Genomic DNA, 15214 nt, shown 5'->3' on the forward strand with positions numbered 1-15214 from the left:
TGGATTTTCTAAAAAATATCAAGCCGATAATTCCTTCTTACTTCTTACCCAAAAAAGAGAAATCGGTAGTATTATAAATTGTATATACGTGTTGAAAATATTACTTTACTTTTTTATTTACCCAACAAAAATAAGGCAGTATTACTTATTTCATCCATCATTCTCTAATTCGATTCGATTTGAATCGAATTAGAGAATCAAGAATCGAAAAACCGAATACAGTATTTCATCGAGAAGGACCAAACTTACTACTGGCATTTGCAGACGATATCGATCTAATAGGAAACACACGAATAAGGATGAAGGAGACTTTCGTGAGGTTCGAGAAGCAAGCAGAGAAGATGAGGCTCCAAATCAACGAAAACAAGACGAAATATATGTATATGAGCCGCAATAACCAAAGCAGAGATAGAATCGGGCAGAACATCACCATCGATGACTTTAACTTTGAGCGCGTTAGAGAATTCAAGTATCTTGGAACAACAATAACTGAAGATAATAACGGATCAGAAACAAAGAAATAAACAACAGGATCCAGGCCGGCAACAGATGTCTTTTTGCCCTCCAAAACCTTATAAAATCGAAACAACTAACAAGACGTACGAAGATCTATAAAACAATCATACGACCCGTTGTGATGTATGGAAGCGAAACCTGGACGATAACAAAGGCAAACGAAGAGAGACTATGTGTTTGGGAAAGAAAAATCCTAAGGAAGATCTTTGGCCCTGTGCTGGATGAAGCATCAGGACAATATAGGATAAGAACTAACAAAGAGCTCGAAGAACTTTACCCAGACGCCAACATCATAATAAAAATAAAGTCCAGAAGACTCCAATAGGCAGGAGACCTCAGAAGACATTCTGACGAACGAACAGTAAGACTGGTGTCGGAGGAAGTCCCAACTGGAAGGAGACCACGCGGACGCCCTCGTCTCCGGTGGCGAGATAATATAGCAGGAAACCTAAGCACTATGGGCGTGGAGATGTGGATGGAGGTTGCTCAAGACAGAAAACAGTGGAGGCATGTTGTCGAGTCGGCTAAAACCCACGAAGGGTTGTAACGCCACGCAGTAAGTAAGTAAGTATCATTATCTAATGGGCTAAGAAGACAAGGAGACTCCCTGAGTCCTCTATTGTTCAACCTGATTATGGATGAAATAATAAAAAAAGTAACAACTACATATAAAAGGATACCAAATGGGAGAAAGATAACTTAAAATATTCTGATATGCAAACGATGCAATACTACTCTCTCAGGGTAAAGAAAATTTAACATGTTAATTTCCCTTAAAAAAGACAAAATGCATGGTTATAACAGCAAATTTACTAAGATGTAAATTGGAGCTGGAAGGTTAGTTAATAGAACAAGTGTTGGAGTTTAAATATCTAGACATCACATTATCTAGCAAAAGAGCCGCAGGTTGCCTGAATGAAACAATATGAAGAAATAAAAATATCGGGAAAGAAACGAAAGGCAGAATTTACTAAAGTCATCAGACCAATAATGACATACGCAGCAGAAACACAACCTGACATAGAAAATACAAAAATGATATTAGAAACAGCAGAGATGAAAACACTTGAAAGATTTATAGTAAAACACTATGGGACAGAGCAAAAAGTACAGATATACAGCGTAGATGCAAGGTGAAGAAAATCAAGAACTGGGTAAGAAATAGAAGAGTAGAATGGAACGATCAGTATCTACGATAGTAGGAAAACTACGTAAACGATGGAACGACAACTTAATGGAGTCACATTGAAAAGCAGACCGAATCATGTCTACATAAAAAAGAAGAAGAAAGATCCTTCTCTAAAGGATGATCCTGAGACTAGCAAACCAGAAATGATTACAGACTATAATATGACTAAGGGAGATGTTAACATCTTGGAAAAAAAGTGTGAAAATTATTCTTTTTGTAGAAGAACTCATAGATGGCCAGTGGCGGTATTTCTTCAAATGATAAATATGTGTGGTAGTATACCAATACATATGTTTTACATCAGGGCAATTAACAATTCACACCAATGGATCTTAGTTAATTTCTCAAGTTTTTTGCTAAGAGACTTACTATAGCATACGTGCATCACAGATATTTTGGACTTCTTAAGTTAACCAAAGAGCTAAAAAGCTGTATGGAAGGTCTGTTGCAGATTGAAGAATCCACTGAAGCCAAAAACAGAAATAATGAACGACTTAATGTAGAAAATGTGCTACTTATGTCCATGTCAATAAAGCCGAAAGACATTTTATGTTTTTAGAAAATGTACCAAGCCTATTTGTTCAGAATATATAAAAAAATATGTGGAAACTGCATACTCCAAAAAAATCATTTGTTTCATATTTTTAATATAAGAGTTACAATGTAAATTAAGGTTTTATCTTTAAAAAACTGAAGTAAAAGACGCAATAATGAACAAAACATCGTTTTTTTTTCAATATATCCCTTAACCACTGACATGTGGTATACCATACCGCGCCGAAAATATATTTTGTTGTAAAACGTGTTTTATAAAAGATTCCTAGAAAAGCATCTGTGTACCTTCAAGTGGTTTGTAATTACACCTGATCGCAACTGCTGCAGTTTTAGTATGGGTTTAGTCTTTAAACTACGTTGACGTAAAGTTTTCTTGCGGTATCACGTACCGCATGTCAGTGTTTACGTTTCTATAGTTAAAAGCAGTCCAGTGTATTCTTTCGCTATCACTATAGCAGCAAGTTCATGAAGTTGTTCTAAATTTACTCGCAAATCTGTAAAATTTCAGATTATGATTTTGAGGCTGATCTAGCTCAATGGGCTGACGAAGTACCTAGCAATTTAGAATATTTTAGTGATAGTGATATTGACGATGTAAGCACAGTAGGCATTGGTCAACACCACACCAGAAGTGAGCAATCGGAAGGTTCTGAAGACGAATATTATTCAAATGCTACTGATAAGTCATATTTGTACGCCAAAATCGTTTTAAGTGGTCTGCTACAGAACCTTCAAAAAAATGTAAGAACCTTCAAAAAAATGTAAGAAATCCGTTACACAATCTTGTAACAACAGTACCAGCTCTTCGGTCCAAAGATGTAAGAAACGAGACTTCGTCATTTTTTTTTTATTTTCTTATTTCCGAGGATATAATATAAGAAATACTTAAATGGACAAATAATAAATTAGATGCAATTCGTAAAAACTGTAGAAAAATGAATAGACCAGAACTAAATGAAATTGATGAAATAGAACTGAAAGCCTTTTTGGGATTGCTTTTATACCCATCAGCTTTCAAATCCAATGACGAAGATATAAACTCTATATTTGCTACAGATGGCACTGCTAGGGATATATTCAGATGTGGTATGTCAAAAGAAAGATTTGGAATATTTCTAAAATGTTTACGTTTTGATAACTCTCTGGATAGAGAGGAAAGAAGAAAGGTAGATCCAACAGCAGCCATTAGTAACATATTTAATATATTTATATCAAATTGTCAAAAACTGTATTCCGTAGGCACATGTGTTTGTGTTGGTGAAATGTTGGTCGGCTTTAGGGGAAGGTGTAGGTTTAAAATGTATAGGCCTAATAAGCCTGTGAAATATAGCATTAAAATAATGTGCCTGACTGATGCACGAACGAGTTACTTATACAATGCCTATATTATATATGAAGGCAAGGACACTGGCGGAATAGGGTTATCTGAGGAGGAAAAAAGATGAATAAACCAACTGAATCTGTTCTTCGGCTTGCTAAACCTATTTATGGAAGCAACCGTAATATTACAGCCGATAATTGGTTTAGTTCTATAGAGTTACTACAGCAGTTAGAAGTAAAGAAAACTTATGTGAGAACCCTTAAGAAAAATAAACGGGAAATCCCTCCGGAATTCCAGTAACACCGATGCAGGGAAGTAAATTCGACTTTTTACGGATTTACGAAAACTTTAACCCTAATTTCCCATGTGCCAAAAACATCGAAGGCTGTTTTACTCATTTCTTCGATACACCATCCAATAAGCACGGAACAGATTACTGGAAAACCAGAGATTATAGCTCATTATAATCTTACGAAAGGAGGTGTCGATACGTTAGATGCCAAGTGTGCCAAATATGCTGTTAAACGTCGTTCTCGCCGATGGTCACTGTTTTTTATAACATCATTGATATAGCTGCTGTTAATTCGAATGTCGTGTACCAATCACTACAGGAAAAAAATACGGAGAGGTTAAACTACATAAAGGAATTGGCGAAGCAATTAGTTTTACCACATCTTCAGAGAAGACTCGAAAATCCCAGAACCCTGAAATGATATGTTGTATTGAACGAATACTAGGACAAAAACACCAAAAAGAAGCAGATTTTGAAGAAAGGCTTGAGAAAAAGAAGACGTGTTACTTATGTCCAAGTGCATAAAAGCGAAAAACCTTTTATGTGTGCTTTTCTTGTGGAAAACCAGTGTACAAAGAAAATTTGCGGACCTTGCACTCAAAATGACTAGTTTTTTATTGTAATTTTTAGTTATTGTCAGTATTTTGTATTTCATTTTTTGTTTATTCATATTTTTAGTCTGTGTCTTTCAACATTCTTTTACCATTTTTTAGTTACCAATACCTACTCAAATTTTTTTGTAATTCAATTTATAAAGGATTTTGTAATAACGTCCATCATTTTTTTTTAATATTATGCATGCGTTCATAATTTTCTTGAAAAAATAAAGTTTATTTTATGTGGAGCAGTATTTTATTCTACATGAGTGTGAAGAATCATTCCGCAGTTGATGTAAAAAGCAAATACAGTGATATGAGACAAATTCATATTGAAAACAAGGGAACATAGGCAGCAGTATGACATACCGTATGTCAGTGTCTACGTCCTGAAACATCCACGTCAGTAGTTGAGGGATATACATGTATACAAGCACCCAAGTAACATTTTTTAATAGTAGCTGTTGGTTAAATAGGCTATGATAAAGAATAAAGTATGTATTTACTTTGATATGTAATATATACAAAAAGATACATTATTTGTTTGAAAATTGGAATACAAATATTGCACTATACCAAAAACATCTAAACAACAGTAAAAATGTTGAGATAATAAATTAATAATAGTATGTTTTCATTGAAATAACTGTGGAAAAGTTAAAATTAGTTCTGAAAATTTAGATACCAGTAAATTACAATTAAGTATTTATTTATTTATAAGTATGTAGAAAAAAAATTTTTAAAATACATATGTTTTGTATAATACTTTTTATCAAACTAGGTTTGATTATATGCAAATAATTCTGTAACAGTTTTCATAGAACCACAATACTAAATATAAAATCCATTTAAACAAATTACATAATATTTTGAATGTTAAATAAAAGACTAAATCCCAAAAATCATATTTCGTGGAAATACCAGTGTTTATATTTTTTGTAACACAAAATAACAAATATTTTAATAATAGAACAAACTATTTTAAGAAAATTTTAAAATTACAGGATATTACTGTAGCTGCAATATACCTTATCAATTTTATAATACCATATCTTCTTTAATCAGAGTGTGGTTTATTATCATTCACATAAGAAATAGTTATTATTCAAATATTTCTATATCTTTTCCCATATATGTTTCACCTGAATCATATATTTAGTAAAATAAATTAGTTAATTACACCATTTAAAAGTTTTCATAACTATTCCCATCTATAAGTTGTATTACAGCACAAAAATTTAGTAATTTTTATCAAGGTTGTCCTATTTTTGAATTTTCTTTCAAAGTTCTTGACTTTTTCCTTTTTTAGATCTTTTATAGTTTATTTCAAATGCTTCTTAAACCTTTTTTTATAGAGACAGGAAGATATTGGATGATGTTGGGAATAACCATTTATTCCGACAATACATCTACAGTTTACCCTTGAAAAAGACCATCTTTTGCACTCTTTACTTAGCATTGCATTTGTTTTTTTTTGTTTTCAATTCGAGTTCTAGCATTGTTCTAAATGTTGTCCTGAAGCTATTTTCTTGTGGCATTTTTAAGTAATTACTATTTAAATGGGAATAAGCCACAATTAAAGGTTAAAGTAAGTTTATTAACGTTTCAATTTCCACTTCGGAAATCGTTCTCAAAATACAAACATTAGTAAATTAAACAAATTTTGTTTTCTTGTTACTTGGTGAAAAATTCTTCTAATAATTTAATTTTAACTGGCCCATTTATATTGACCATTCAGACATACATTATACATTTTAAAGTAGACGACTTTAAAATGATATTGCCAATATTGTTGAGTTGCGTTCCTGGGACAACTTTACTTGTAAGATAGTTCATTTGATTACATGAAATCAACTTTAATTTGAGAATATCCATCATAAAAAATCATAGCATGTAATTCGTCTTTAAAAAGACGAATGACAGTAAAATTCTGCTGTTAGTGATTCCATAGTAAATTATGAGGGAAAAACCAGGAAAAAACCTCATAATACTATCCCGACATGGTAAGTATTTGGTCGTGCATTTAGTTTACTTTCAATAAACACCAAATTCTAATTTTATATGTTTGTTATTTAAAAAAACATAAATGATGTATCCTCTATATGTTACTGACTTACTAATGCTGGTAGTTTCCTTTAAAAACTTCCTCTTTTAATATGGGTAACCAGATCCTACTACATTCTGCCGATGAATTTGTGGCACAATTGTTCTCATTCAGCATAATTAGAGCTGCTTCTTTGATTTATCTCTTTTTAAAATCCGTTTCTTTTATGACTATATTTGAATCATTCCATTGAACCCTATGTTCATTATCCCATGCATGTTTACATATTTGAGATCTATCAAATTTTCTATTTTTAATATAAGATTGATGTTCACTTATTCTAACATTTAATGGCCTTGATGTTTCACCTAAATAAAACTGATTGCATTCACACGGTATTTTATAAATACAATTCTTTGTCCTTTCTTGTTCATTGTTAGGTTTGGTTTTAGACAAAATAGATCTCAATGTGTTTCAATTACTTTAACCAAACCGCTACCAGTGCAGTTTAACCAAAGCGCTACCTCATACCATATAGTGGTGTTAAACCTGAGGGACAGTAAAATGAATTTACCCTAGATACACAAGTAATTATAGATCTACTCTCTGTAGTGCCTAGACTTTCAGAACATCGAGTTGTTTTTTGATAATTTCTCCTCCACTTATGCTCTGTGTCAAATTCATAAAGAAAACGGTGTTTTCTTTACTTGAACTGTACAAGAAAATCGTATATCAAAATGTCCCTTAGAAATCAGTAAGGTAATTGACAAGAAAAACAATGGACAATGAGACAGAGGCCACAATAGTAAGGTGGAATGACAATTCCATAGTTACTGTAGCAAGTAATCATGCCACAGTCCAACCAATAGTAAATGTACAAAGATACAATCAAAAAACTTTGCAAAGAAGATTCAATGACTCAACCCAATATGATCAATGAATATAACTGACATATGGGAGGCGTCAATCTATTTGATAATTCAGCACTTAAACAATCTGGTGGTCGACCATCTTCACTTGCAACATATGATGAAAAAGTTAAAACATCTGTAAGACAGATAGTACACAGCTTCTTTTCAAGAATGAAATGCCCTAAATAAAATTTTAAGTGAAATTAACAACAAATCAATTTAGAGTAAGTAAATATGGGTTAGCCACAAAGCACAAATATATAGTAAATAAAACATGCAACACAAAAAATCTTCATATTGTGTCTGAGTTAGGCAATCAATTAGAATTGATTTAGAAGATAAAAAGCTGTATTCAAATAAATTTTATTATTTTGTAGATACTTAAAAAGTAGTTGAAAAAGTATTCTCATTGAATGTGATGAAATTATAAGATGTAAACATAATTACCTAACTTCTATAAAACAGTACAGAATTGAAGATAAACCCCTTTATTACTTAGACGAAATATCGTTAAATGAAGGTCACACCAAAGACACTTGCATAAAAAACCTTAGACAGGCATTTATTGATGCATGTCTACTGGTTTGAAAAACCCATCAGGGAAAGGAAAATGCTCCATAGTTCTACATATCGGATCATAGTTAGGTTTTGTTATTTTTGGGGACTTTTACTTTTTGAGTGGAAGAAAGACAGAAGATTACCATGAAGAAATAAATGCATCTGTTTTTGAAAATTGGTTTAGTAATATCTTGCAAAAATTATAAACAATATCAAAAAAGAAAGATATGAAAGAATGATTACAAATAAAAATATTCCTTTTGATTTAAAGATGGTTAGGCCAGGATTTTTATATCTGATATGTTTAAATAAAGATAAGTATATGTATGTAACTGATGAAATCGCTAAAAAAATGGTCAAATTGTACTGTGGCTGCCTCCACATCATTGTGAGTTAAATCCCATTGAGAAAATTTGGGGCCAGGTGAAAAATGAAGTGGCATTCAAAACCACAACATATAAACTGTGATAAATAAAAAAAACTTCTGTTACAAGTTCTCGAGAATGTAACTACAACTGAAAATAGAAGAAGAAATGTGTAAAGTAGATGGCATCATGAATAGTGTAATAGAACCATTATAATTTCAATTGACAATGCTGACAGTAACACAAACTCCTCAGAAGATAAATAAATTGTACAGTAAAACCTCCCTTAACCGAAACCTTTTTAACCGAAACATCGTTTAACCGAAACGGATGACAGTTTCAATAATTTCGTCAACAAAAAGTAAATGTTTGTCGCAAAACGTAAACAATTCCGTTAATTTCACTCACCAATTGATGTCTATGTGTGTTGGGAAATCACAAAAACCAAGAGCTCTAAAAGATATTTCCGAAAAGGTATTTTAAGGTATAGAAGTCAAAAAAGTTCATGGATGTCGACCACTTTATTTTTAGAATGGTTTGAAAATGAATTCGTCCCAAGTGTAAAATCCTTTTTAAAATCAAAAAACCTTCCCATCAAAGCATTGTTGCTTGTTGACAATGCGCCCTCACCCTCAAAATCTACAAAATGAGGACAATTGTCAGATTTTTGCCACCGAATGTCACAAGCTTAATCCAGCCGTTAGACCAGGGAGTCATAGAGACATTCAAGAGACATTATAGAGAAGCATTTTTAAGACATCTGTTATTACAGGAGACGAATTAATCCAAAAGTGTTCCCAAAATTCTCAAATCTGTAACAATAAAACATTTTTATTGGTGAGCTGAGTCGTGGGCCAAGATCACATCTTCAACTTTGGAAAAATGCTGGAACAAACTTTTTGATAAGATTTTGATTGACGATCCTGAAGAAGAAAATGGTAAGAAAACGACAGAAGAAATTAAACCTTTCATTAAAAATTTGCCGGGACATGACGAAATTAACTAAGAAGAGATACGTGACTGGTTAGCAGCTGATGACTCAGAACGTGAATTCATCGACCAGGACATCATTGATATGGTTCTTTATCAAGACAACCTGAGCATATCAGATGACGAAGATGACGATCCAAGAGGCAACAGGCAGCACAAGACCGTCGACGAGATTTTCAATGCTTTAGAGGAAAGAATTTTATACAGTAGGCCTAATTAGTTAGGGACACGACTAGATTCTTAATTTTTGTTGTCATTACATAAAATTTTGTCCTTTTCAGATTGCTTTACGTTTCGTCGAACAATCAAATAAGGCAAACTCATGACGTTCTGCAAATTAACGATGGAGGGAGAGAGAAACATCGTTGTCAAACGAAAACGCAAAAAATAGCAGATTTCTTTAAAAAAGCATGTTAAACTTGTTCATTTTCCTTAATTTTATTACTTTATTTTGGATTTACTTATTAGAAAACATTTCGAAATCAACTCATAGTATTTTTTAATACCAATATTTTGATCAAGAATATTATAAAAAACAATGTTATTTTTAACCGAAATTCTTGTTATCCGAAACGGCCTCCCCCCCAATTATTTCGGTTAACAGAGGTTTTACTGTATCTACAATGTAATTTTAATGTGATTATAATTTATTTGAATTTGTATTTTATAAAAATTAAAAATACTATAATTAAATATCTATGTCTTAATTATTGGATTAAATTCTGCATGGATTTGCACATCAAACAGTTAAAACCAAGATATGAAATTTTCAAATAAGACAATAAAATGAGAGAAAATGGAAGATGTAGTAAATACTGACTTTACATTAAACTTTATTGCAAAGGTACACTTATGTCTGTTTCGATTATGTGTCATTCATTTCAAGTTTTCTATCTGTAAAGTTGTTTGATATTGATTACTGGATTACTGTAGAATTCCAAGATGATCAGCCAAAAAAGAAGATGAATCAGGTGATTTACCTAGTGAAATTATTGGGTGTGAATCTGTCTCTTGGGTTTACTCCTCCTAGTTTAAAAACACAGCATAGTTACTGAAAATTGTATAATTTCCACCTCAATAGAATTTCAAGTCAGATCTATTCCCACTCTATAGGTAAAGAGTATGAGTCCTATTTATATAATCATCAAGCTCTTGTGATGTTGTTATATTTAGCCTTAGAGAAACAAGTATAATTTTATATAGGATATATACTTATCTATTGTTGTTCCTAATATACTTTCAATTTATTCCGATATTTGATGTGGATCAATGTATTATGTATATTATATCTGTCTATTTATATGAACTTAAACAAAGGATATTGTGTCATGAAATACAGTGTAATATTGGTGTCCCTCAGGGAAGGGTGCTTGACCCACTTCTGTTTATACTTTATTTAAATTAATTCACTGATTGTGACTTTGTGAATCTGTTTCTAGATGATATTTTGTTAGCTTGTTATAGTAATGATATAAATGTTGCTATTCATAAAATGAATGTAATACTTGGAGCAGTTAAGGAGTATTTAAAATCAAATAAACTTAAATTGAATGTGACTCAAGACTAAAGCCATGATAGCTTCCACAAAACCTAAATTCGAATAACTTTTTACTCACAGTGCCTAGAAATTTGTCAAGTGTATCAAATATCTTGGTTTTCAAGTAGATAGTTATCTAGTGTTTAGTGATCACCATAAGTACCTACATAACTAAAAACTATCAAAAAAACTATGCTTTGCTTGCCTATCTGAGCAATCCATAATAATGGTGTCTTCTTCTTAGGGTGTCTGTCTGTTCTGAACATTGGCAATCATTCTGGCTATGATGATTTTGTTGGTTGCTATACGAAATAGCTGTGTTGAGGTCTTTCTATACCATGCTCTCAGGTTAGCCAGGATATTCTTCTTCGTCCTGGGGCCCTTTTCCCTTCAATTTTACCTTGCAAAATGCATTGAAGTAGCTCGTATAATGGTGTACAAAACTATAATCTAAGCAAATTTTGATTATTGTGCTTCAATCCTACATATTTTTAATTTGAATCAAATTTCTCAATTGCAGAAGCTCCAAAATTGAGAAATGCACATGCAGTTGTTACACTGATTTTAACAATTCTTAGTACTTTGGATTGGTTAAGCAACAGCTACATTCTCTATCAATGAATTAAATATTATAAGAGAGTCTGTCTCAGTCTTATTTTGATGAATGTGATTCATTTAATTAAAATTCATATGAATATTTTACTAGATAAATCAACCAGATAAGTACATATTTATAGAACCAATAGATACAGTTCAATGAAATCTCTTGTTTTTACTAGTTTCAGTGACTTTTATATGCCACCAAACAATATTCTCCAAATATTTTTATTTTTAAGAAAGAACTCATTGACAATGTGAATTAAATGATTTTATTGTATGTCACAGATTTTATGTAAAATTCATTGTTTTTATTTTTGGATTATATTGGTATTGTACAATTGTTATTGATTCTATGCAGTGTTTTTATTGTTTTAATATCATTCATATTATTTATATATCCATATAATGTATTACTTGCAGCAAATGTAAAATATCAGGGTTTCCTAGTTTAATAAAGATTTAAAATATCAATTGAAACAAATTAATAAACTGTTATCAATTCTACATCCACTTTTTTGAAAGTTCTTATTGAAAGTGAGTTTTCTTACTAAAATGCAAACATTTTTCTGTTGACTTCGCGATAATTATACAGTTTACTTAAGTTAAGAACTGTGTACTACCCTTTCTTAATATGGCTAATTACATTGTAAGTTACTAATGGTTAAAGAGGATGCTTAACTGAATGGTCTTGTAATCATACTTAATGATTTATTACTTTTCTGTTTATATTTTTAGATAAATTAATTTTTCAATATATTTACTCTGTCCATTATCAATACTGATGACATTTTGATTCATCTTAATTGATTTTAGGAATTTATTTCTACAAAAACTTCCACTAGCTTGATTCTAATTATACTTCCCTATGTTCCTTTAAAATCAATGAATAGAACTTCAATAAGAGTTTCATACTTAAACATATTTATGACTACTAGAACTTTTCTTAAAATTTCACAACTAAAAAACAAATAATAAGTATCTATGTTAACACTAAGGGTGGAATTCCTCCAAAGTTTTTAGATTATATGTTATTACTTTTCTTATAAATACACATCAATTTATTTAAATATATAGTTATTATTACACTTACATATATTATTATCTCTAATATTCTCATTAATATTAACTATCAAAGTATTGCCAATTTTTTGTCTAGGTTTAATATATAGGTTTAAAAATTCCCCGAGTGATTAAAAATTGGTACTTATGATGTTTTACTCAAACTCTATAATTACATCAAACACAGTTTATATGTTTATCTATAAAACAATAACATTGTAGGATAACAAACTTGATACACAGTAAAAATTTAACTATGATTCAAAACTTAACTTACCTCTGATAGTGGCAATTCAATTTTAACTTCCTGTTTTCCATCTGTAATATTTTTCTGAAGAATACTGTCAAGGAGTAAAACACCATTGTAGTCAGACCTCACACCCAATGCTTGCCCATCTGTGAATAACACTCTGTCCAAAGATGGAATGTACTTGCACTTAACATTCGATAGATTTTGGGCTAAAAATTATCCAGAAATTATTATTTTATTAACTGTAATTCATATAAAGATGTTATAATACCTGAGAGAGAGCTGGAGTGAAGGATTACACCAGAATTTACGTCTAAGACGCTTACCACTCCGGTTTGTGTGCAAATTAAGATGACATTAAGATATGGATGGTAAATTATTTCTTTTACATCTATATCTACATTTAAATAACCATCTTCATTTAAAATCCACTGTTCCTCAGCCATTTTGCTAAAAACATCTTGCGCCATGAATATATGACATTTGTGTCATCTGTCTGTAAAAAATGTGATTAGCGGGGATTTTTGTTTTACCAATACAAGGTTTCATACAAACCTAAAATTACGTTGATGTACATCCACCTTATCTTAATACCTTCAAATAATATGACATGAACAGTTATTCATAATCAATTTTTAGAATTTTGAAAGTAAAAATAAATGCAACTTTTTTTTATATAGTTTAAAACTATGAATAATTATTTTCAAGAACATTGGATTATTGTCTTAAAAACAACAAAAAGAAGATATTGAATTGTGACGTATGACAGCGGCGCCAAAATAAGTTGAGAGGAGAGTGAAAAGTTGATTATTTAAAAATACTGTTTTAATTCGAAAAGCAAAATGAATATGTTGTGGGCTGATAAATATCGTCCTAAGGACCTATCAAGTGTAGATTACCACACAGAGCAAAGTGTGAATTTGAAAAATCTTACAAAAGATGGTGATTTCCCCCATTTGCTTATATATGGTCCATTGGGGGCTGGTAAAAAGACTCGAATTATGTGTTTGTTGAAAGAACTATATGGTGCTGGAGTAGAAAGATTAAAAATGGAAATGATGCATTTTACCACTCCTTCAAACAAAAAGTTGGAAATTATGACTTTGAACAGCAATTATCACATAGAAGTAAACCCTAGTGATGTAGGTATTTATGATAGAGTTGTGGTTATGGATATAATAAAAAATGTTGCACAAAGTCAGCAGTTGAATGTTAATGCCCAAAGAGAATTTAAAGTTATAGTACTTACTGATGTAGATGACCTCACAAAAGATGCCCAACATGCCTTGAGAAGAACTATGGAAAAGTATATTGCAAACTGTCGTATAATACTTTGTGCAACATCAATATCAAGGGTAATACCTGCTATTAGATCTCGTTGTTTGTGTATTAGAGTACCAGCGCCTTCAGAGGAAACTATAATTAGTATATTACAAAATACATGTAAAAAGGAAGACCTTCAGTTACCTACAGAGTTAGCAAAAAGAATTGTTGAAGTATCTAATAGAAATTTAAGAAGAGCACTACTAATATGTGAAGCTTGCAAAGTTGAACAATACCCATTCACACCTAATCAAAAGGTTGCCGAACCAGACTGGCAATTATTTATAAAGAAAACTGCAAATAGAATACTACAAACGCAAAATATTGAGACATTATCAAAAGTACGAGAAAATCTATATGAGTTACTTAGCAATGGGATTCCTTCTGATATTATATTTAAGACACTTTTAGAGGAACTTTTAAAAAAATGTGATTTTTCTATCAAAGCTAGAGTTGTAGAAGAAGCTGCAATTCATGAACACAGGATGGTTCAAGGAAATAAAGCTATCTTTCATTTAGAATCATTTGTTGCAAAGTTTATGTACATTTATCAAAGCATGATGCAAGAAATGATGGGAGATTTTTAATCAAATTTGTACTGTTTGTTTTTAATCTTTTGTATTTTGTAATAAAATAAAAATAATTTTTTAGTTTTATTTATCAACCAAAACAACCTTTAATTTCCTTGTTAACCTATATAGTTATAGCTCTTTGTATATTTCCAAAGGTAAGTGTTTTTTAAAAGTAATACATAGACACAAGAGGCTCTAGATATTCGTGATCAATTTATTGATTATAAGGCAGAATAAGACTTGATAATATTACACAAATCCGTGTAGAGTTGTCTGTCTCCCATCAGATGTGTATCCAGGTGGTGAATAAGGGAACTAGGGAACACTCTAACCTAGGACCAGTGGGTAGCTGTTAAATAAAAATGCCAAATGCGAACCAAAACAGACTAAGGTATGGCAAGCCTAATAGAAGAGTCCCTGGCCCTCCAGGCTGGGGGTTGGTCTAGAGGCAGATAACCTCTTCCTGTAAAAAAAGCTTATGTTACGGAACCTCTGGACTCTGAACTTTTGCAAACGAAAAATGGAATTGAGATTAG

General features: G+C 31.4%; 2 protein-coding genes across 2 annotated transcripts in view; one reads left to right on the forward strand and one right to left on the reverse strand.

Annotated features, from left to right (window-relative positions):
- The window catches only part of Bruce (BIR repeat containing ubiquitin-conjugating enzyme), a 90284-nt gene extending 77019 nt beyond the window's left edge, over positions 1–13265 (reverse strand). Inside the window, exons 1-2 of the mRNA XM_072534390.1 lie at positions 13055–13265; positions 12811–12992 (exon numbers count right to left, since the gene is read on the reverse strand). Of these exons, the coding sequence (XP_072390491.1) occupies positions 12811–12992; positions 13055–13253 (381 nt within the window). The 5' untranslated portion in view covers positions 13254–13265. The remainder of the gene's footprint in view (positions 1–12810; positions 12993–13054) is intronic.
- Positions 13266–13535: 270 nt separating this feature from the next.
- RfC38 (replication factor C subunit RfC38) lies at positions 13536–14749 on the forward strand. The gene has a single exon (XM_072536534.1). It carries the CDS (start codon positions 13626–13628, stop codon positions 14691–14693), a length of 1068 nt encoding a protein of 355 aa, XP_072392635.1. The 5' UTR covers positions 13536–13625; the 3' UTR covers positions 14694–14749.
- The last annotated feature ends 465 nt before the right edge of the window (positions 14750–15214 follow it).

This window comes from Diabrotica undecimpunctata, chromosome 6 (genome assembly GCF_040954645.1).
Source record: "Diabrotica undecimpunctata isolate CICGRU chromosome 6, icDiaUnde3, whole genome shotgun sequence".
NCBI classification, from domain to species: Eukaryota; Metazoa; Arthropoda; class Insecta; order Coleoptera; family Chrysomelidae; genus Diabrotica; species Diabrotica undecimpunctata.

What these genes read in the sequence shown, in the direction of transcription:
- RfC38 (XM_072536534.1), top strand. Translation starts at nt 13,626, where the DNA reads ATGAATATGTTGTGGGCTGATAAATATCGTCCTAAGGACCTATCAAGT.